Source organism: Aquarana catesbeiana, linkage group LG04 (assembly GCF_042186555.1).
Source record: "Aquarana catesbeiana isolate 2022-GZ linkage group LG04, ASM4218655v1, whole genome shotgun sequence".
Lineage (NCBI taxonomy): Eukaryota > Metazoa > Chordata > Amphibia > Anura > Ranidae > Aquarana > Aquarana catesbeiana.
In genome coordinates this window covers 85,193,959-85,217,467 of record NC_133327.1, presented here as the reverse complement: position 1 = coordinate 85,217,467, position 23,509 = coordinate 85,193,959, and the positions used below count along the sequence as shown (strand labels likewise).

Genomic DNA, 23,509 nt, shown 5'->3' with positions numbered 1-23,509 from the left:
TATTCAAAAATGGACTGCAACCAAACTTCAGAGTTTCTGTTGTGATCAAGAAGGAAAAATTACTCCACAGTATTGGCAGCTACAGGTGTTAATTTACTGCTTACTAAGAGTATGTAAATATTTCATTGCCCATAGCCTGGTCACATGTTCTCTGACTATCTGTTCCCTCTTGCATACATACATAAGTACGTACATTAGGCAGGTAAAATCATACATACTGGTGGAATGACAAAGAGCTCACTTCCCACGAGATCAAAGAGTCTGACAGTCCCTGTGCTTTCACCATATGCCACCAATGTGCAGTCATGGCTCCACGCCACACATCGCCACTGCGGATTTGGATCCTTGGGAACTAAAACAGGAAAACAATAAGGAGATTATTTTTCCAATATCTATGTCTAAAACTGGACACATCCAGTATTTATCAAGCTTTATCAGACTTTACGGGGGGCGGCTTGACGGCTCTTAAACTGCTTTCTGGCCCCCTTCGCACCCGCGACGTCACTGCACTCCTAAGCTGTACTCCCCTGATGGTGGCCCTGCTGTGCGGGAGTCGGGAAGAGGGCGCCGTTGCCGTTTTCCGGGGGGGGGGGGGGGGGCTTTTTGCCGCCCCCCGCAAAGTGCCGCCCTAGGCCTGGGCCTTGTTGGCCGAGGCCAAAACACAGCACTGCTTATAGGAGCATAAAGATTGAAAGGAATTAAACATTTACTGACAGAGATGCTGATATTTAAATTTTATTTCAAGGCAAAATAAACAACAAACCATATTTCTAGACTGAATGGTGTCAGCCTTCCCAGTTGTTTTTGTCAAAGTACTTATTCTTACTCCCCTCCACTAATCTCCACAACATACAGACTAATTGTTCAGTAGTCCTGGATATGACCTAGGAGGGCTGATTAGACTCCTTAAGATAACACAGGAGGTGTGAACAAGACAGCAAGACTTACTTCTGACCTGATCACTTATTGAACAGATACAATAAAATGCTTTTCTAGTAAAATGAACAGACCAAAAGGTCTTTTAGTGACAAAACATTATAGCTATTACTGTAAAAGTTTACCTGGAAGTCATATTGATGAGATGAATAACTTAAAGTGGTTGTGAACCCACTTTTTGGACTTCTATCTATAGGTAAGCCTGGAATAAGGCTTACCTATAGGTAGTGGAAATATCTCCTAAACGTGTGCCGTTTAGGAGATATTTCACTTGTAGTCCGCCGAAAATTGCGCATGCATGGGGAAGAAACTAAACTAAGTGCCGTTTCTTCCTTAGCCTGTGCCGTTAATCGCGGCTCCCATGCGCATGAGTGACATCATGCGGCTCTGGCGAATCACAGAGCCGGAGTCCGCGGCCCAGAAGGAAGAGGGGCCAGAAGATGGACGCTGCCTACACAGGGGACATCGCTGGATTCTTTTGCAGGTAAGTGGCACATAATGGGTTAGTATGCAATGCTTTTCATTTGCAGGCTTTGCAGCGAGCAAAAGAGGAAGTAAAACCCATTAGGGTTTACTTCCTCTTTAATGCAATAAATATTTACTTATTGACAATGCTTTTCCTAGCAGCTAACTTTAAAGTGATTGTAAAGTCTCAGTTCCTTTTCCATTTAAAAATAACAAACATGTTATACTTACCTACTCTGTGCAGTGGTTTTGCACAGAGAAGCCCAGATCCTCCTGTTCTTGGGTCCCTCTTCGGTGCTCCTGGCCCATCCCTTCTGCCGAGTGCCCCCAAAAGAAGCAGCTTGCTATGGGGGCACCCAAGCCGAGCCGCTGCTCTGTGTGTCCATTCAGACACAAAGCTGTGATTCTGCTCTGCCCCCTTTCTCTCTCTCCTTATTGCCTTACTGACTTGATTGACAGCAGAGGGAGCCAATGGTGCTGCGCTGCTGTTTAGTCAATTAGGAGGGAGAGTGCCGGGTAGCTGAGTCTCTCCTGCAACATTGCTGGATCAAGACGGGCTCAGGTAAGTATTAGGGGGCTGCTGCACACAGAAGGCTTTTTATCTTAATGTATAAAATGCAGTAAGATGAAAAAACTTCTGCCTTTAGAACCACGTTAAAGTTAAATTCTTCAAAGTTTTAAATAGGAGTTAAGAGTAGTCAAACTTTCAGGCAGATTTTTGTTTCTGCTTGTAAACATTGTTAAGGGAGATTTTTCTTTAGTCTCTGTCTTTGATATGCCCATACAGTATATGAAATGAGGGTGTGGCTATCCCTAGCACAGGAAGCCATAGATAGCTATAAAAGTACTGTCAGATGTTCTAACTCTTCATCACTATTTAAAGCAGGGATCCTCAAACTACGGCCCTCCAGCTGTTACGGAACTACACATCCCATGAGGCATTGTAAAACACTGACATTCACAGACATGACTAGGCATGATGGGAATTGTAGTTCCTGAACAACTGGAGGGCTGTAGTTTGAAGACCCCTGATTTAAAGTATGTTTTTGTTTTAATCTCTCTTCAATTTGAAAATAGAAACATAGATGGCAATAAAAATCTTACAATGGCTCTAATCCTTCACTACTCTATCCAACACAAATAAAAGCTTTAAAGTGGTTGTTAACCCACCAATGTAAAATTACAGTATCCTCTCTGTTTATGTATGTAATGTCCCAGTGTCTGTGCCTTCTAAAAATAATTCAGTATATACCTGCTTACAGAGCGCCGATCGGCACTCACATGACCCGCCGTCTCTCTCCTCTCTCAGCATGACAGCTACAGCGGGCGGGGCCGAGGATCCTCTGCTGGCATCGGTCAGGAGGGGGGGGGGGGGGGGGGGGCTTTAGGTCACGTAACCGCTGACTGGCGCTCTGTGAACAGGTATATACTGCATTATTTTTATAAGGCCCAGGCACAGGAGGACATTACATACATAAAGAGGTAGGATACTGTAAGAAAATAACAGTCATTTGTGCAGCAGGAGCAGAAGGGACGGACACGGAGCTGACAGGCAGGGGAGAGCTGCGTATGACAGAGGCACGTAACCCTACTGCAGTGTTGGGGCTCAGCAGCCATGATACGTGGTGGTCAGTTTACATAGGGGTGGCCAGAAACTGCCTGGTTCAGCCAGATATTTCAATTGATACAGGGGGCAAATTTACACAGCACAAGCACTGTGCTGTGTAACATGCTTTAAAGGAACAGGATCTTTATTTTATTATGTTTAGGTTAACAAGCACTTTAAGTCAGAAAATCCTAATCAGTTCCTCTGCTAAACAACTACTGAGATAAAATCAGTTTAACGATAAACTTGCACTGAGAAATTTGGAGCGGTAAGTCATAATCAACGTGCAGCACCGCAAAGCAGAATGAACAGCATAAAACCGTAAAGAACAAATATGAGAGTTTCATGTACATATACAGTATTCTTGTTTGTGCAGTGGCTGGTTGTGGATGTGTTTATGATGAAAACTCCTGGTTAGAGTGTCTACAAAACTAGGTGGGTATTGTAATATTCATCTCATGTCTATAGAGCCTCAATAGCCACCCAAAAACTGGATAGTGATGCACTGACTGGGCCATAGGGCAGTATTCCAACATAACGACCCCAAACACTCCTCCAAGACGACCACTGCCTTGCTAAAGAAGCTGTGGGTAAAGGTGATGGACTGGCCAAGCATGTCTCCAGACCTAAACCCTATTGAGCATCTGTGGGGCATCCTCAAAAAGAAGGTGGAGGAGCGCAAGGTCTCTAACATCCACCAGCTCCATAATGTCATCATGGAGGAGTGGAAGAGGACTCCAGTAGCAACCTATAAAGCTCTGGTAAACTCCATACCCAAGAGGGTTAAGGCAGTGCTGGAAATAATGGTGGCCACACAAAATATTGAGACTTTGGGCTCAGTTTGGACATTTTCACTTAGGGGTGTACTCACTTTTGTTGCTAGCGGTTTAGACATTAATGGCTGTGTGTTGAGTTATTTCGAGGGGACAGCAAATTTACACTGTTATACAAACTGTACACTCACTACTTTACATTGTAGCAAAGTGTCATTTCTTCAGTGTTGTCACATGAAAAGATATAATAAAATATTTACAAAAATGTGAGGGGTGTACTCACTTCTGTGAGATACTGTAGCCATCAAAGAACTGGACAGTGTGGCATTGATCTCATGTCTATAGCTAACCAGCACTGCATAGTGTGACAATTTATTTCACAACTATAGTTACTGGATGGTGGGGAATTACTCTTTCATCTACAGCTACCCAAGCTCTGTATAGTGTGATGTTTATCTCATGTCTATAACTCCCCAAGTTCTGTATGGTGCGAGTCATCTCAAGTCTAATGCTAACCAAGCGCTGTATAGTGTGACATTCATCTCACATTTATAGCTACCCAAGTACTAGATAGTGACATTTGTCCTACGTTTGTATATACTCATGCACTGCACAGTGCGATAAACTCATGTACAGCGGGTAAAATAAGTAATGAACACATCACCATTTTTCTAGGTAAATATATTTCTAAAGGTGCTATTGACATGATATTTTCAACACATGTGGTTAACAACCCATGCAATCCATACATACAAAGAAACTAAAACAAAAAAAAAGTTCAGAAATTAAGTTATGTGTAATAAAAATGGAATGGCACAGGGAAAAAGTATTCAACACGCTAACTGAAATGTATTTAGAACTTAGGACAAAATCTTGTGTTGATAATGACAGCTTCATGGTGCCCTCCTGTATGGAGAAACTAGTCGCATGCATTGCTCAGGTGTGATTTTGCCCCATTCTTCCACACAGTCTTCAAATCTTGAAGGTTCCGTGGGCCTCGTCTTGTGTGACACCTTGGTAATGAGTCACCTTTTTATAGGCCATCAGTTGAGACTGAACCAATTGATAATGATTTGCACTGACAAGGGGCAGGATTGCTTTCTAATTACTGATACATTTCAGCTGGTGTCTTGGCTTTCCATGCCTTTTTGCATTTCCCTTTCTTCATGTGTTTAATACTTTTTCCCTGTGTCATTCCATTTTATTTACAAATAACTTAATTTCTGAACTTATATGTTTTGGTTTCTTTGTATGTATGGATTGCATGGATTGTTACGGACACATGGGGAACATGTCATGCCAATAGGACCTTTAGAAATATATTTACCTAGAAAAATTGTGACGTGTTCAATATCTATTTTATCCGCTGTATATAGCCCTACCTAAGCAATGTATAATGTGACAATACTCTTACATCTATAGCTACCTAAGCCCTTTAAGGCACTGTGCTCATCTCATGTCTACATTTACCCAAGCACTGGATAGTGTGTAATTCATCTCATGCCTATAGCTACCAAGATTCTGTATAGTACAACCTTCATCTCATGTCTGTAGCTACCCAAGCATTTAATAGTACGACAATCATTTCACGTCTATAGCTACCCAAGCTCTGTAGTGTGACTTACATCTCATGACTATAGATATACAAGCTCTGTATAGTGTGACGTTCATTTCTAAAGCTATCCAAAAAATGGATAATGTGACCTTTATCTTACATCCACAGACACAGGTACAGGTACTCAAGTAATGCACAGTGCAAAGTTAATCTCATGTATATAGCCATACCTAAGCAATGGATAATGGGACATTAAAGGAGAAGTATGGGAATCCTGTTTTTTGCAGAATCATACTTACCTAGGTGGGTGCAGCATCGGTCAGAAGATGCTGTATCTGTCCCCCGCTGCCTCTTCACTGAGAACCGAGCTACCGAACACCGACGATGGCTCGGTTCTCACTGTTTCCCAAGCAGAGAGCTGCTGACTGTCAATCAGCAACTCTCCTGCTCTGCTCCTCCACACTCACTGGAGCGCCGAGCTGTGGAGGGGTGGGGAGCGGCCTTCTCAGCGGCTGAGACAGCCATCAGTCCAGGCACCTAGCGGATCCACACTTCCAGAGTCTGGATGACGCAGTGCCTGGACGGATCTTGGCGACGTCAGCAGAGAGCGGACTTCAGACCACTCTCTGCTGAAAACGGGTCACAGGAGTACAAAACGTATGGCACTCTTGTGACCCATAGGAGAAGCCCAGCCGAATGAGCTCAGGCTGGACTTCTCCTTTAAAGTCATGTTAGTAGCTACCCAAACCTTGTATAGTGTGATATTCGTCCCATATCTACATCTACCCAAGGACTGGATAGTGTGTTGTTCATCTTATGCCTATAGCTACCCAGGCTCTGTATAGTACAACATTCATCTAATGTTCTAACAATCATTTCACATCTATAGCTACCCAAATTCTTTGCAATATGACCCTCGTCTTACGGCTATAGCTATCCAAGCATTGTATAGCATAACATTCATCTCACTTCTATAGCTACCCAAGTTTTGTATAGCATGACATTTATCTCACGTCTTGAGCTACCCAAGCTTTGTAAAGCATGACATTCATCTCACTTCTACAGCTACCCAAGCTCTGCAGAATGTGATGGTCATCTCACATCTTTAGCTACAAGTGCTGGATATTATGAATCATACATCTATATCTACACAAGTGCTGCGAGGCTCACCTCCAGTTTTTAAAGCAGTGGTCTCCAAACTGCATCCCTTAATCTAGCCCTAGGAGCACTATTCCTCCCAGTGATACAAGACACTATTCTGCCAACTGACACCAACAATGGGGCACCATATCTCCCACTGACACCAACAAAGAGGCACTAACTCCTCCCACTGACACTAAAAAAGGGCACTATTCCTCCTAATGATACCAATGATGGGGCACCATTCCTCCCCCTAATACCAAATATATGGCGATATTTACTCCCACCGATGCCAGGAAAATTTAAACTCACGCCAGTCACAGTCCTGCCCCCCTAAAGTCTGAAGGATAAAAAAAGGTGCCTTTGTTTAGAAAGTTTGGAGACCCCTGATCTAAACAGAAACAAAATTTGTTCTGCACAAGAAAAATTCCTAAATCTTGGCACATTATTTTAAGAGAAATGCTAATTAGGCGATACACATATTTTTTTTTTTTTTTTAGGTCAAAACCTTATTAAAAAAATGTCTTTCCTAAGAATAACCACCAATATAAAATACAGAGTGACAAATAAATGACCAATTTTATGTCTTTGGTTAAGCATACACAAGTAAATGCAACGTTCCTCAGGAATATTTTAGCTAATTAGTAAGTCTGCAACATATTTTTACATTTCAATTAGCCTCACTTCTAGACCCTGCTCTTGTTGACCTAGCTGAATTGTATTAAACTGGGCGATTTTTGTTGCATGCTAAAAAAAAGATTGAGGACAGCACATTCATATAATTACTCACCTTGACATTTTCCTATAACGGAGCCAAAGTCATCCTTTGCAGACCTGGATGTGCGCAGGAAACAGAATACAAAGGGGAAATTAAATCTTGATAACTATGAGAGAGTGATGGATTCTTGCAAACATACAGAGGAGATATGTACCCATCGGTGTTATGAATAAATAGATGAATTCAGGAGCTAAGCCTTTGCTAGAAAAGGGCATTCTTATCCTAAGCGGGGCTTGCTCTGAAAATGTAAAAATCCTTATTTTGTACGTGTGTGTATGGTCCTAATGCAAATGAATTTCTTCTGCTGCCTCCGAAAAGAAAATGCATCGCTTTAAAAACAAAACATGGAGCACATTTCGAATACCCCAGCTGAAGTTTAATAAGAGTTCATGTCAAACTTTATTTACTTCTAAAGTTAAAGGCTTTTTTTTTTTAATGATTCTTGAGAAGAGGTTTTATTGGACAAGGGATTGTAGGCTAGCCTTACGCCTCACGGTAATTGTAAGCAATACATCCATCTGAACATTGCATTGGAACATTATGCAGGAATCAAAACATTTACAGGTTAAGACAGACAATGTGATATTACTTGGCATGCATGCACATAATGGGAAATATATAATAGTGTAACATATACAGGAATTTATTACATCTTACAGGTGGAATAGTCATTCTCACCTAACACCAGGTTAAAAAACAACTTTAATGTCGGTGTAGCATCATTTATACTTTAGTGTAAAGGTCCGCTTTGAGAAAGTCACATGAATGGAGCTCAAGGACTGAACTTTTCTGAAAAAAAAATATACTTTTGCTGAATATTGTGCCCCATGAGAAATTTATTCCTGCTGACTTGTTTAGTTACAGAAATATCTGCTTTAATGTAGAGTTCAAACCCTGTATTTGAGGTATGGCCCCTGACATTGCTGTTCACAGTGCCTTAAATGTTTGGAATGTTTTTTTTTTATTACTGAAGTATTTTATCTTTTCAGGTCACTAAAAATACAGACTTCCGCAGTACCTGGTCGTGGCGAGGTACGTCATATCCGGTCGCCCATTGGCTCCTGGGATATTATTATTATTTATTATTTCAGGTACTTATATAGCGCCGTCAATTTAATGCCATCAATCCCAGGAGTCAATGAGCCACCTGCAATAGACCGAGTGCGCTGCGCTTTGTTCACACTTCGCAGGATCGGGAGGTGCACGCTGGGTAGCCAGCTGCACCATTTCCCGGAAAAGAAACTCCCGAGCGGGCTTCAGATGCCCAAACTAAGGATGGAAGCTCACTGGATCCGGAGGGTACAGGGAGTACAATTAAACAGATTAAAAAAGAAAATGTTTTCATATGCAGCATATGCCAATTTAGATTGCATAAGCTGCAATCATCCCGGGGGTGAATAAAAAAAAAAAGAAAAAAAGAAAAAAGCCTGAGCTCCACTTTAAGTAGAAAGCCAGAACATGAATTTTTACAAAAATGGGAAATAAATGTGCAACCAGGCACTGATCATTCACTTAGTTATAGAGAAAAGAGAACAAACTTCTCTCTGTGAATATGTGCAGTTCTGTCCTGTATCTAGTAGAAAGATAGGTAGGAAAATCTCTCTGGGTTATGATTATCACCCCCTTGAAGTTCAGAATCAATCCGAAAATCAGTCCGATCATCATTATCTATGTATGGAACATTGCCATTGGTGCCAATAGTTTCAAACGTCCTCAAGATCATCCTCAAGATCATCTCATCACGCACCAACGATTCAGTTTTTGTAAACTTGTTTTTAATGTACTCCATTTCTGGTGATGTTCGCACCCAAATAATTTTATATATATTGTTCTTACAAAATTATCAATAAATATATTATTGTTATTAATATAACCTTTGTTTAGACCTCCCTTTTTCCTTGTTGCCTTCAAAGTCCTTATCACTTACCTGGGGGATATTTGCTTCTCTATACATTAAATTTGGGATTGGCGACCTCTAGCCCCCTCTTTGGTGGATCTATATAGCTATCTCTACATCTCATCAACTGAGCGTACATACGTTGATTTATTTACTGTTTACATAGTTCCTTCAGCCCTAAGCTACTAAACTAAAAATGAAACCCCATATGCAGTCCTGCTGTAGACTGCCCAGCTTTCTGCTGCAGGGAGTGATTACATCCATTTTCCCCCCCAGACATCTATGCTTTAGTGTGCAGGAGTCACTACAATCTCCATAGCTCCCATGTTACAAAGGTGGATTACCCCTTTATCCTCAGATAGTTGTACAAAACACTGTTCATCCATCTTTCTGGTACTCAGAATAATGAATCAATCACTTACCTAATTTCTACACACTGCTCCTGAACTGCTGCCAAAAGCTTTCCGTTACTAGAAGAAAAATGACAGCAAATACATTGGAATCATTACCATGCTATTAACGGTCATAAAATGCTGCAATTATGAAAATGTATTCTGTCTGCTGATAATCTCTCTCTCACACATGGCAAGGAATCCTTCCTGTAAGTGTTGTGGTATGGTGTCTCTTAACTACCTCACTACCACTGTATGTTTATGAATGGCAGAGTGGTGGACTGTTATTTACTTTGAGCCACTGAAACAGCAGTGGAGAAATCACCCGCAGGTGGCTATTGAGTCTGTTAACGGCTGTGAATCAATTCAAGGACAAAGTGTACAGAGCCAATCCGAGTGACTCTTTACCATGTGATAAACGTGATGACCTATCACAAAGGTAAAGACCATTTAGCAAGTAATTTATTACTGAGGAATGAAGGAATGAGTCAGCAGCAGATAATTCATAGGGAGGGATTTTCACTGACTGTGGGATCGTTCTTTTAACCCTTCCTCTCCACCTTTACATGTGATCTCCATCCTGTTCCTGTATGTAAACTGTATAATAAAAGGAGCTATAATTTCATGGTTATATCGGACAATCCAGTAAAAGTTTACTTGAAAAATCTCATTTCCCTGTCTGCTGGCCATCTCTTTACACAATGTTCCGCATGCTTTGCAGCTTCTCCTCTGCTTTTTACTTTCAATATCTAGGGACTACATATCCCATGGTACCTTGCTGCCTTCAAGCAGCGATTTCTGTACTTACTCTGCCTCCTGAAACTCCTCCTCTCAGCACCCCTGTAGATGAGTAGGCAGGGTCTGTGAAATGTGTGACACAGCAGTGCCTACTCACAGGACATAGACTATGTGTCACAGAATTCAATGAACTAAATGCGTGGGATCTTCACAAAGTAAGTTTACAAGCTTCAAGATCATGCAGATTATTGGACATAGGCTAAAAATAATTGAAGTACAATGTGGAAATAAATATATATGATTTTACATTTGACCATATACAGTATAAGCTTCAACTCTTCACCCAAATCTACACTCTCCCACTGCATGTGACTTACATGTATGTACATTAACCCCTTCACTTCCTCCTTCCTCTGTGTATGATCTGAATATTAGTTTATCCAATGAACCTTTACCAACATCTATCTCCAAAAGGGGTCATGTTTGTACTGTCTTAGCATTTGTACTTTTATTATATTTAACAAACTATTGGGTTACTATTCTTTAAAAAGAAAAACTATCTTCAAATATTATAAAATGTAAAGGGTCTTACCGTGTCAAAACAAGCTGCCAGCTGATCTGCTTATTGATTAGGCGCACAAGCCCCAAAGGGAGAGCGAATTTTGCTGGACTGCACATGTAAAAACAAAAAAAAAAAAAAAGACAATTTGTTGATTAACTGTGTCTTATGCTAGGTATTTAACAATCTAAATGTCAGGGCTGTACTGGATCCTGACTGTATACTGGTATATAATGGAAGGTTACTTGAATACATTATTATGAAAAAAAAAAAAGTTCCTTTAAGTTGAGATATGCTTTAGGCTCCATTCACACTTGAGCGCACTGGAATCGTGGTCGAAATCGCACGATTCTGGCCGTGATTCCTGAATCGCAGCTAAACACTGGACTCCTTTGTGATGCCATTATTTCTTAATGGCACCCTAAACGTGGTGCGATTTTGCTGAAATAGTCGAGCAAAAAACCTGCTAAAATCGCACTGCCAAATGCTCCTTGCTCTGTGCCAGAATTTGGTACATGAGCTTTTCTTTAAGACTTTTTTTTTTTTGGAGTGGAGGGAGGCCCATTCAAATAAATGGTTCAGTTTAAAGAACACGCCACAAAAAAACCCACGAAAATGCTAAAAACCGCTTTGCAGCAGCTGTCGCTACACTATGCTTAAGTGTGAATGGAGCCCTAGGGTTTGCATACACAGACATAATTGGCTTGCTTTTGAGTTGCTTTTGCACTTACACTGCCTTGTATGAAGAAGAAAAGCACATCACCGTGTACAAATTGCTTTATAGTGTAAACGGTTTTCCCCTAAAAAGAACAAGACCAATAATTGCCCTTGGAAAATAATTTTAAAAAATAGTGTTGGATGCCAACCATGTATTTTAGGAAACTGTAATGATCATTCATATTAGGCACCAAAAACCTCCAAAAGCCCAAGCACCACCCTATGGGAAAAATAACCTTTAAAGTGTTTGTAACCATAAAAATAGAAGAAAAAGAAAAAAAAGGGAAAAAAAAAAAAAAAAAAAAAGGAGATTCTGTTCCCTTATAGCAGGTTAAACAGCACAGTGCTTGTGCTGTCTAACCTGCCCCTCTGGAAGCTGTAAATGCTAATGTTGTGTCGGGTGCAGGAGCACACTCGGCACATCGTTACAGCTATTGCCGGCCCGCCATGTTAGTCACACACACACAGATTTTTTAAGCACTTCACCTGTGCTGTGCCCCCCTTCCTTCAGTAAATGGTGCCGCCCAGGGCATACGCCCCGCCCCCCCCCCCCCCCCCCCCCCGTACCAGGCCCCGGTCAGGAGGTGGAGGGACCTGCATCAGCTAGCAGGAGCACAAAGTTTAAATGGCCACCACCAGTGCACAGCGGTTCACCAGAATTTTTCACAGTAGGATATATTAGGGTTTTTTTTTTTTTTACCTTTCTCTCAATCAACCATGGGTCTAGGATTTTTACGAGACAGGTGTTAAATGTATGTATTTATTTATTTTTGGACTGGATGAGTAGGTGTCTTTTTTCAATAACTAGAAACCTAAGCCCCCCAGCTGGGGATAAACTGGGAGCAGAGATTTCACATATAACCACCATCTAATTATAATATATATTTTATTATATCGAAAAAACACAATCATAACATAAAAATTTTAGGATACACACAATTAAACATCTAAAATATTTTCTCTGTAGGGCATGTGTGCGTGGCTCATTATATCAGCATTACTGTACACAAACAAGATAATCAAAGAATAAATTCCTTTATATCAACTTTTGTCCTCATTATATCAGCATTACAGTACATAAACAAGATAATTAAACGATGAATTCCTCTATATCAATTTTTGTCCATAGTTATTCCAGAGTAAATTGCTTTTGTGTTCACACTTAACAATGAACTGTGTTAATAACTGGGTGACATTATGTGAACCTCTACTGTCTGCAAAACAATAGGAGTCCATTGAAGAAGAAGAAAGGAAGAAGGATTGTTGAATGTATATGCCCAAGTAATTGACGATAGTTATTGGTCAAAATATGGTGTGTGTGTGTATTTTTTTATTATATATATATATATATATATATATATATATATATATATATATATATATATATATATATATATATATATATATATATATATATATATACACACACACACACACACCTTTTCTCTTGTGGGGTACACAGTACCTGGGCTAGGGTTTCCCTGGAGGCACCTCACCCGATATATGAGGCTGGGCAATGGAGTAATATAGCGACTCGCCTAACAAATGTAGTATGTTCTTGGCTCATGTGTTGTGTGTGCATTAACACTGGTATAGAGCCAGGACAGGCTCATTTCAGATACTGAGTTCAAGTAGGCTCAGGTAGACACCCCTAACCTTCATCAGGAGTACAAGAAGTTACCTCCCATCATGCTGATAAAACAGGACAGGTTATCACCAAAACTCAATTTTACAGTTTTGCAATGTGACTATCATCAGAACCGTTTTGCTATCCGATAGTGATAACAAAAGATCTAAACAGTATAACAAAATATATAACGTAAAATTTGCACAGGCTGCTCGTTTGCCATCCACAGTAATCCCAATGCATGTTAGATATGGCTACAAAACTCAAATATGTTTTTTTTTTTTTTCCCGTAAGGACCTCCTCGGGGGGGGGTGCCATTGATGTGATCACTGACTGTACCTACTCCCACCTTAAGTATTCTTCTTCATCCGTCTACATTAAATTCCACCCTTGCCCATGGCAGCCCCTAACAGAACCTCGTGCATCTGGTGTATGTGATAAAGAGCAGGCGCCAAAAAGATTCAACACAGTGCCCTGCAATGTTATCCCATGTTAATCGCATATACTTGGGAAAAGAACGGCACCTAGTGAAGTTACATCTACCTATCATGATTAAAACGAGGAGTGCTCCTAGCAATGTAGAATATTGTACATACAGTGGGGGAAAAAAAAAAATCATTTGATCTCCTGCAGATTTTCTAAGTTTACCCATTTACAAAGAAATGAAGGCGCTATCATTTTTAAAAGTGAATTTTAAATGATAGAGACAGAATATCAACTAGAAATTCAGAAGAAACACATGATACAAATGTTATAAAATTGGAGTGGCAGTTCAGCAAGTAAAATAAGTATTTGATCCTCTACCAATCAACAATAATTGTGGCTCCCACAGACTGGTTACATACAGTATGTGCTCATGTGGTACACAGATTAGTCCTGTCAATGTAACCACTTCACGCAAAACGACATACCCGTACGTCGGTACTTTGACGCTAATTACTGGGGTAATGGGAGCAGCTAGCTGCCGTAACCCCGGTGTTTTCGGGAACGCCGTGCGTTTCTCTTTAAGATAAAAGTGGTCTCTGCGGCGGATTTACCACAGGATCAATTTTATCAGTGGTAGGGGAGGTGCCCACCCCCCTCCCTCTGGTCGTCTCCGCTGCTTACCGGACCAGCCAGTAGCGGCGGAGACGATCTTGTCCTTTCCCGTGGATGCCTGGCTGCCGAGTGAGGGGAAGATGGCCCCCGCTCGGCTCCATGACATGGTAGGGCGGAAGCGACGTCAAACATCACTTCCGCCTATAGCTCTTAAAAGGAGAATTTTTTTTTTTTTATTATTGCATTTTAGTGTAAATATGAGATCTGGGGTCTTTTTGACCCCAGATCTCATATTTAAGAGGTCCTGTCATGCTTTATTTCTATTACAAGGGATGTTTACATTCCTTGTAATAGGAATAAAAGTGACCCCATTTTTTTTTTTTTTAAAAAAACAGTGTCAAAATAAAAAATAAAATAAATGTTAAAATTTAAAGCGCCCCGTCCGGACTAGCTTGCGCACAGAAGCGAACGCATATGTGAGTAGCGCCCGCATATGAAAACGGTGTTCAAACCACACACGTGAGATATCACCCCGATCGCTAGAGCGAGAGCAATAATTCTAGCCCTAGACTTCCTCAGTAACTCAAAACTGGTAACCTGTAGAAATTTTTAAACATCACCTATGGAGATTTTTAACGGTAAAAGTTTGTCACCATTCCACGAGCAGGTGCAATTTTGAAGCGTGACATGTTGGGTATCAATTTACTTAGCGTAACATTATCTTTCACAATATAAAAAAAAAAAATGGGGGCGTGGCTTAGCAATGGCCGAGTGAGGACGACTTTTTTGAGAGCTCCCGGCTTTGCCCCTCTCCTTCCCATAAATTTACGGTCTTCACCTAACAAATGTAAGGCATGATAACTACCAGAAGGTACAGGACACGCTCATCAACCAGAGGCTCGAGGTCACTTTCTCCTCGGAATGGTATCAAGAGATATTTTAAAGACACACAGACGGCCTCACCAGGCGCCATTGTGACTTTGCCACGTGAGCGGCCTATGCTGGAGACAAGTACACCAGTCTCACCTCCATCTACCGACTCTACAGCTACAGCAGCAACACCAGCGGCACACGGAGAAGACATGGCTGGCTCTTCCCAAAGTCACAGAGACATACCTGAAGACTTGCGGAGCATATTACTAGCCCTCCCTACTAAAGCGGACATTGAAGCTCTCCCCTCTAGAGCCGACATGGAGTCCCTAATACTCCGGGTAGAGGAAGCGCACAGTCGGGACATTCAGGAGCTCAGGACAGAGATGCACGAACTCACAGAGCGCGTAGATTCCAGCGATGTTACAATCTCGTCCCTCTCCCAAAGAGTCACTGCTCTAGAACGATCTCAGGAGCTACACAATGCCCGGACCATAGACCTACAACTCCACATGGAAGATCTGGAAGACCGCAGTCGCCGTAACAACTTGCGGCTGCAGGGCATTCCAGAAGCGACGGGAACAGAGGATCTGGCGGTGTCGGTGCTGGCAATATTTCAAGCAGTACTAGGTACAACACCGCCGGATCTGGAGCTAGATCGGGTCCACAGAACTCTGGGCCCTAAACCCTCGGATCCGGACAGACCGAGGGATGTTTTGTGTAGACTCCACAAATATACCCAGAAAGAAATGATTCTTCGCAAGGCATGGGAACACGGTGAGGTGGAATTCGACGGAGCGGCAATCAAAATTCTACCGGACCTGTCGAGAGCCACACTCCAGAGAAGAGCCCTGCTGAGACCGGCCCTGGATTTGGCTGGACGCCAAGGCTGTACATATCACTGGGGCTATCCTCTAGCGGTTACTTTCCGTAACGGGACTGCATCCTTCACACTAGGCACCCCAAAGGACTTACCAGCCTTTTTTGATTTTTTTTTAACAACGGAGCCGATCCCGGTCGCAGACTGGATCACCTTTATCCCGAGGCTGTCGGGCCGCCCGGGAACCACAACGCAGAGACATCCCGTACCTCCCCGCCAGCAGAGATCCCGGAGGAGAAGCAGGGCACCGTCGAACGAGGGGACACGTGAGTCGTAAGTGTGGAGCCTTCCCCCAGCCTCAGCCCAAGCCTAGCTAGGTTTCCATTAGTTTGCGTTGCCCCTTTTTCTAGTTTTTCAGTTTTTCCCATTTTCTGAGATCCACGCATGTCTATCATACACCCAGTAATGCCAATAGGAAACCCCTTCCAATCCCTCTCCTTGCTGTTAGATAAGGGAAATGATAATCAGCACTACACAGATTTCTCCAGTCCCTCCACATATTAGTGCAGAGAACGCTGGAGCGTACCAAGGATCATCCAGCTGGGAGGGAATGAGATAGGGGACTAAGACAGATCTCGTTATGTTTTTGAAAGAGAGCTCTCAGGCACAACCTTATACGGAGGACCCTAAAGTGATCTACTGATACCTGGATGAGACGTATGTTACACCTGTATCTGACACTAAGGACCCCTAATATGGAATACAATTGAAGAGCTATGTGCATATTCTGGGAACTGAACTAACCCCGGATAGGGGAAAATCTTGACAGATGTTGCCTTATGCACCTTAATATGAACTACACTAACTCATGTGCAGTAAAGGGACGTAAACATCTTGCTTGCCTCCAGATTACATGCTCTCTAGACCTGGGGGGGGACGCACCTCCTACTATTGTCTAGCACCACATCACGTGTGATTCAGGGTGGATGACAACGAGAGGGGAGGAAACAGATGTCCCCATTATAAGCTGTATAAGCTGTTTTAAAATCCCCGAATCCATACACACTGGAGGATTACATTATGGTAAATTAGAAGTTATTATGTGCCTGATTTGTAGTTCTCATAGGTGTTATGTTTTTTGTTCTTTTTCTCAACCTGTCTTGAACAAGGGGGATGACGTATATATGTTTGATTGACGAGGAGAATGCTGGGAAACCTCGGTCCTCACTCTCCCCCACAGACTGATTGGCGCGGACCTCTGGGGAGGAGTGACACCGGATGGGTCTCACATAGAGGTGGATCTCTAAGTTGATATCTAAGTTAATACTGAATATTTGGCAAATACGCAGAACTAAAAGCTGATCGTTATAAATGTGAGCTGGGTAGGGGGGAACATGTTACCTGCAGTTGAATAACCTTTATGCAATGTTTACATTACATATACGCTTAACATAGCCTTTGGTCTATATTTCTTAGATTCTCAGACCGCCATCACACAGACTAAGACACATATCACCATGGCAGGGGAATGGGAGGGATGCAAGGATAGGGTCCATTACGTGGTCAGATCACACCCCTGTTATGTTGGCATACGCACTGACTGATAACACCACCACCAGAGCAAGGACATGGAGACTAAACAAAAGTCTTTTACAAGACGAAGAGGTACTTAAAGATGTCTTAAGGGAATTAGATGGCTACTTCAAAACCAATAACACTCCAGGTAGCAACCCCAGAATCGTGTGGGAAGCCCATAAGGCAGTGATCCGAGGGGTCTTAAACATGGGGCACGCATAAAACGGATACGATCGACACAGCTGACATCCCTTCTGCATGACTTACACCTAGCGGAAGCAGGACATAAACATGCTCAGACTCCAGCGGGTGAGACAGAACTTAAACAATTAAAAAACAAAATTACAGACTTAATGCAATTCCGGGCGAAAGCTGCGATATAAATCTGCCGTCGAGTATCATACGAATCGGGAAACAAGTGTGGGAAATTACTTGCCAAAACACTGAAAGAACAGATTCTTGCTAATTATATCCCCCGTATCACGTCGTCTTCTGGACAGAAGATTACACACCCACAGGGAATTGCGACCGAATTTAGAGAATTTTATTCTTCCCTTTACAACCTACAAAAGACACCTTCACCACAATCACAAATAGAGGAGTACTAAATCTGACATGCCTAAACTACCAACAGAGTTCAGTGAATTACTAGATGAACCCATCGCTTTGGAGGAGATACAGAAGGCAGTGACATCCATGAAAATAGGGAAAGCACCGGGACCAGATGGCTTTACGGCCCAATATTACAAAACCCTATTACCATCCCTAGGAGAACCCATACACAAACTATTTAATTCACTGGACTCTGGAACACGTATACCGAGGGACACTCTGAAAGCACATATTGCAGTGATCCCCAAGGAAGGGAAAGACACGACGGCATGTGGGAGTTATAGACCGATCTCACTACTTAACCTTGACCTCAAAATATTCACGAAGATACTATCTACTAGGATCCAAACTTACCTCCCTTCTCTGATCCACTTAGACCAGGTAGGGTTTGTCCCCACAAGGGAAGCGAGGGATAACACAACCAAAGTACTTAATATACTACATGTAGTGAATCAGACGATGACCCCTTGTGTTTTCCTGAGTACGGACGCAGAGAAGGCCTTTGACAGGGTGGATTGGAACTTCATGACCTCTGTTTTAAGACACGTCAGAATGGGAGAGAGGATGCTTAAGTGGATCGATGCGATCTACACTGACCCCTCAGCTCGGGTTTGTGTGAATTGAGTTCTGTCAGATCCTTTCACGATCAAGAACGGAACCCGCCAGGGGTGTCCTTTATCCCCACTTCTCTTCGCCCTGTCATTGGAACCCTTCCTGCGAACCGTACGTGCCCACCCGGACATAACCGGGGTGAATTTGGGAGAGACACAACAGAAAATCGCCGCTTATGCAGATGACATGTTGTTCACCCTCACTAACCCAGTAGTCTCCCTCCCCAACTTACTAAAAGAATTCCAAACATACGGTAAGATTGCCAACCTGAAGATCAATTTTAACAAGTCCGAGACCATGAGTGTAGGACTGCCCTCGTGCTCTCTCACGACTCTCAGGGATAATTTCAACTTCAAATGGACTAACACTGCCCTTAAATATCTGGGCACGTATATTCCCCCTAAGATATCACAGTTATTGGCTTTAAATTTCCCCCCATTATTATCCAAAGTTAGGACCCTACTCATCACATGGAGCGCTGGATTACACTCGTGGTTTGGCAGATGCAACATCCTTAAGATGAGCATCCTCCCGAAACTCCTGTACCTTTTACAGGCATTACCGATTCAAATACCTTCCCACTATTTCAACCAGATAAGTGCCCTCTTCTCTAACTTTATATGGGCTAACAAAAAGCCCAGACTCAACAAACGACTACTCACACTTCCTAAATTATACGGCGGTTTGGCGGTTCCAGATCTCCGCAAATACCAGCAAGCTACCCACCTAACTAAACTTATTGACTGAATCCGACACCAGCCCACTAAACTGTGGGCTCAGCTGGAACAGTCACAAAGCATTATACCATTAAACAGAGCGCCCTGGTGCCACGATTCCCTACCGCGCACGATAAAAAACCATCCTTTGATAGGGGTAACTACACGAATGTGTTCATCCCTCTTCGTACGCTTTAAGCTTACGTCTCCCAACTCCCCATTACACCCGATCTTGGGACACCCAGATTTCACGCCAGAAAACATGGACCCAGTCTTTAGATCTCTTTGCAACCAGGGATACTCTCCGATATCACACTTTGTCTCGGACGGTAGGTGGCCCACAGCAGCTGAGCTTATGAACACAGAAGGGCCATTCCGTCTAGACTTTTGGAGAGCTCTCCAACTCATCTTAAAACATTACCTCCTCCTGAAGGTCATAATCGGACCTTGACTACTTACAAAACATATTGTTCGGAGGAAGGAGCCCTCCCTCACCCGCTGTCGGCCACCTACCAGTTGTTGATAGTACCGCCAGAAAATTACCAAATGCATGCTATAGGAGCATGGGAGAGAGAACTGCAATGTACGTTTACAATGCGACAAAAACAAAACATACTATACTTCACATTTAAATCCTCAATATGCACAAAGATGCAAGAAACTAATTATAAAATCCTCACTAGATGGTACAATACACCTACAAAACTACAAACGTTCTTCCCATCCTCCTCAGAGATCTGTTGGAGATGCCAGGGAGAACGGGGTATGATCCTACACGTCTTCTGGAGCTGCCCCATGTTGGGGCAGTTCTGGAGGACCATACAACAGACGATACAAAAATTTACAGAACGCCCTATCCTGGCAGACCCTGGCTTTTTCTTACTACATGCGACGGCAATGTCAGGCAAAGCGTATAAAAAATCTTTGATCCGCCATCTTTTAGACGCAGCAAAGTTATGTATTCCACTATTGTGGAAGTCTACCAAGTCTCCAACCGTGGGCATGTGGCTCAGAAAGGTAGAGGACATAAGGAAAATGGAGGATCTTATTCTCACTACAAGTTTATAATGGGGTATGGCGCTCCCTGTGGGATTATATGGGATGGTATAGTGGGGGGGGGGGGGTTTATGTGATCCCTGAGTGTCCTGGTGTACTAGTGTAAGCTATACCAAATTTCTAAGGCAGTTAATACCCCCGTATCTCCTATTGGTGGTAACCGATACCACCAACGATTATTAATTATTGTTTAATCGAAAAGGAACTCCAGTGGTGTAGTTAACAAAACCATAAAAACACATAAACCAATAAGCATATAAACCAAAAAACACGTCAACACACCAATTGGGGGTGTGTGGACTAAACACCTACAACTGTGGTAGGTCTTCACCAGAATACCACCAAAAATGATAGTGACTTAACTGAAAGTGTAAAAATATATATAAAAATGCACCTCTACCTCATTAGTGTAAAAATATATATATATACACACACAAATACATTTGTGATATATAAAATTATCTTAATCCATAGGGTGCTCCATCATTAGCATAAACAGATATCATATACCATAAAACATAAAAGTGCACCTCTACCCAATTAATGCAAATATATATCAGTTAATTGGTGATTAATCATAGTCCATAAAGTGATAAATCTCTTCAAAGACAGTGTTCAAACTTCCCTTCAAGAAAACCGTGATTAGGGTGCTCTCAGGTGATCTTAGTGACTTTTGTGCTCCCCCTCAAGGGTCCCCACTGACCAAAGCCAGCAACCCTAAAAGGGGCAAACAGCATGAAGTATCTCAACTGTGATCTCCTCTCCACCACGATCAAATAGGGCCTGCAGGATGATGCCCGCTCTCCGTGTTGTTAGTTAGGATATATTCATAGCGGCTCCCTCATAGAGAAAAGGAATAAAAGGCTCCCATGGTGTAGTAGGTAAAAGTTTGTTTATTTATAAGTCTCCATAAAGGATACACCAAAAAATTAAAAATAAAATAAATAAAAACTAAGTAAAATTAAAAGATCCAGCAGTAGTTCGTCAATTGTACCATACCAGGGTGCGGGTACTACAAGTGGAACGTGCCTGGAGTCAGGCTGAGTGTAAGAGCAACAGCGTACCACTGGTTGGAGGTGTTTGCGCTCCACCTGCGTTCCAAAGGGGTCCGTACCCGGAAGTGACGTAGCGTGCGTGGCGCCGTCGTACGCGTTTCGTCATTGACGTCCTCAGCGACGGTGCCAGCACGCCACGCGCTACGTCCATTTGTAAGGGGCCGTTCTCTTCGACACACCCCTATTGTGTGGAATGTCCAATCGCACCTTAGAGAGGTGGAGTGGGCATTACCACCTTCCCTATAGTGTCAGCAAAGGTGGATCAGTAACAATCCTCCCCTGGGGGCATTACAAAGCTGTGTTATATTCCCAACTTAAGGGCACGGGTATAGAACCAATATATATACATCACATTATTATTACTGGTAAGATACATTGCATCCATTATGTTAAAAAATCCGGTTGCCATGGGATTTGACTAATGAAACCTCATAGACCTTCACATATATCCTCACATATACTTCCAATTGTACTGCCTCTGGTACATGCGTTCCCTTTCCGTCTTGTTAGGTGGGGGCTATAACTTATAGTAGCCATCTTACCTATTTTATTCCCAGATGGTTAACATTAAGTCGTATTTAGGATTTCCACATTTGCATGTTATACATTGTGAGGAGCTTCTTTGGGTGGTTTAATACAGTAATTTGGAATAGGTCTATTACCATATAGAATACAGATCCATACATCCACTAGTGGAGGGACGGTGACACCCATAAGTTTGGGGACCATAATACCTTGCCAGTGGACATATAAGTCTCTAAATGGACCCATATGTATATTCCTTATAATTTAACTTCCCATACATGGGGGACTAAAAATGCCACCTAAATCTATATTCCTATTTATTCTCACGTCCCGACACCAAAATGAGAAATACACAAAAACCTGGTCGAATTGGCTGATGTTCATATTCTCTAATGAGGGACAGAATCTCTTGGCAAGTGACTAGGAGTCTGTCATTCTATACTGATCCTCACACCTCGAACCGGACGCATTCGCCGTCTCCATACGCAACCCCTCCCCCTTCCTCCCTTTACTCTCTTCCCTCTTTCTCTCAACTTTTCTTTATTTTACACCTATTCTTTCTCTCTATTGTTTGATTATTTTTCTATTTATTGTTTGGAACAAGGAAAATGGTAGAAGGAAGGGGACGTCCAGATACATATAAGAACTGCAGCAATGATGAACACTGTATACATAGCTCAACAGGATGTAATTGTACATGTACTGAATGGAACTATTGTTATATTCCTAGTTATGACACTATGAGAAGCTGTGTCTTTGAATGTTATCTTTATACATGATGTTATTCTGGGGCTATGCCCTTTCCTATGCCTGAATAAACTTATATTTGAAAAAAAAAAAAAAAAAAAAAAATTGGGCTGACTTTACTGTTGTCTTATTTTTAATTAAAAAAAAAGTGTATTTTTTAAAAAAAAAAAGTGCGCTTGTAAGACCGCTACGCAAATACGGTGTGACAGAAAGTATTGCAACGACCGCCATTTTATTCTCTAGGGTGATAGAAAAAAATATATATATAAATGTTTGGGGGTTCTAAGTAATTTTCCAGCAAAAAAAAAAATGATTTTAACTTGTAAACAACAAGTGTGAAAAAGAGGCTCGATCCTTAAAGCGGAGGTCCACCCAGCACTGCAAAAATTAAAAGCCAGCAGCTACACATACCGCAGCTGCTGGCTTTTAATAATCGGACACTTACCTGTCCTGGAGTCCAGTGATGTCGGCACCACAGCCGATGTTTCCATCAGCTGTAGGGTGCTGCCGCCTCCATTGCGAGTAAGGGAACCCGGCAGTGTAGCCTTGCGGCTTCATGCCAGAAACCCTACTGCGCATGTGCGAGGCTCCGCTCTCCTACTCGGCAACCAGGGAAGGAGGAGGGAACCCGAGGGGTTACGCAAATATCCGCGGCTGAGGCTCCCGGAAGTGGTGACAGGACACCTGTGAAAGAGAAGGA

The 23,509-nt window shown here is 42.3% G+C and overlaps 1 protein-coding gene across 2 annotated transcripts in view; it reads right to left on the bottom strand.

Annotated features, from left to right (window-relative positions):
- Window positions 1-23,509, bottom strand: part of NBAS (NBAS subunit of NRZ tethering complex) — a 1,128,646-nt gene that overhangs the window by 1,064,010 nt on the left and 41,127 nt on the right. For both annotated transcript variants that reach the window (XM_073625355.1, XM_073625357.1), the window contains exons 4-7: window positions 10,873-10,950; window positions 9,573-9,620; window positions 7,266-7,309; window positions 219-352 (exon numbers count right to left, since the gene is read on the bottom strand). In XM_073625355.1, coding sequence (XP_073481456.1) covers window positions 219-352; window positions 7,266-7,309; window positions 9,573-9,620; window positions 10,873-10,950 — 304 coding nt within the window. The remainder of the gene's footprint in view (window positions 1-218; window positions 353-7,265; window positions 7,310-9,572; window positions 9,621-10,872; window positions 10,951-23,509) is intronic.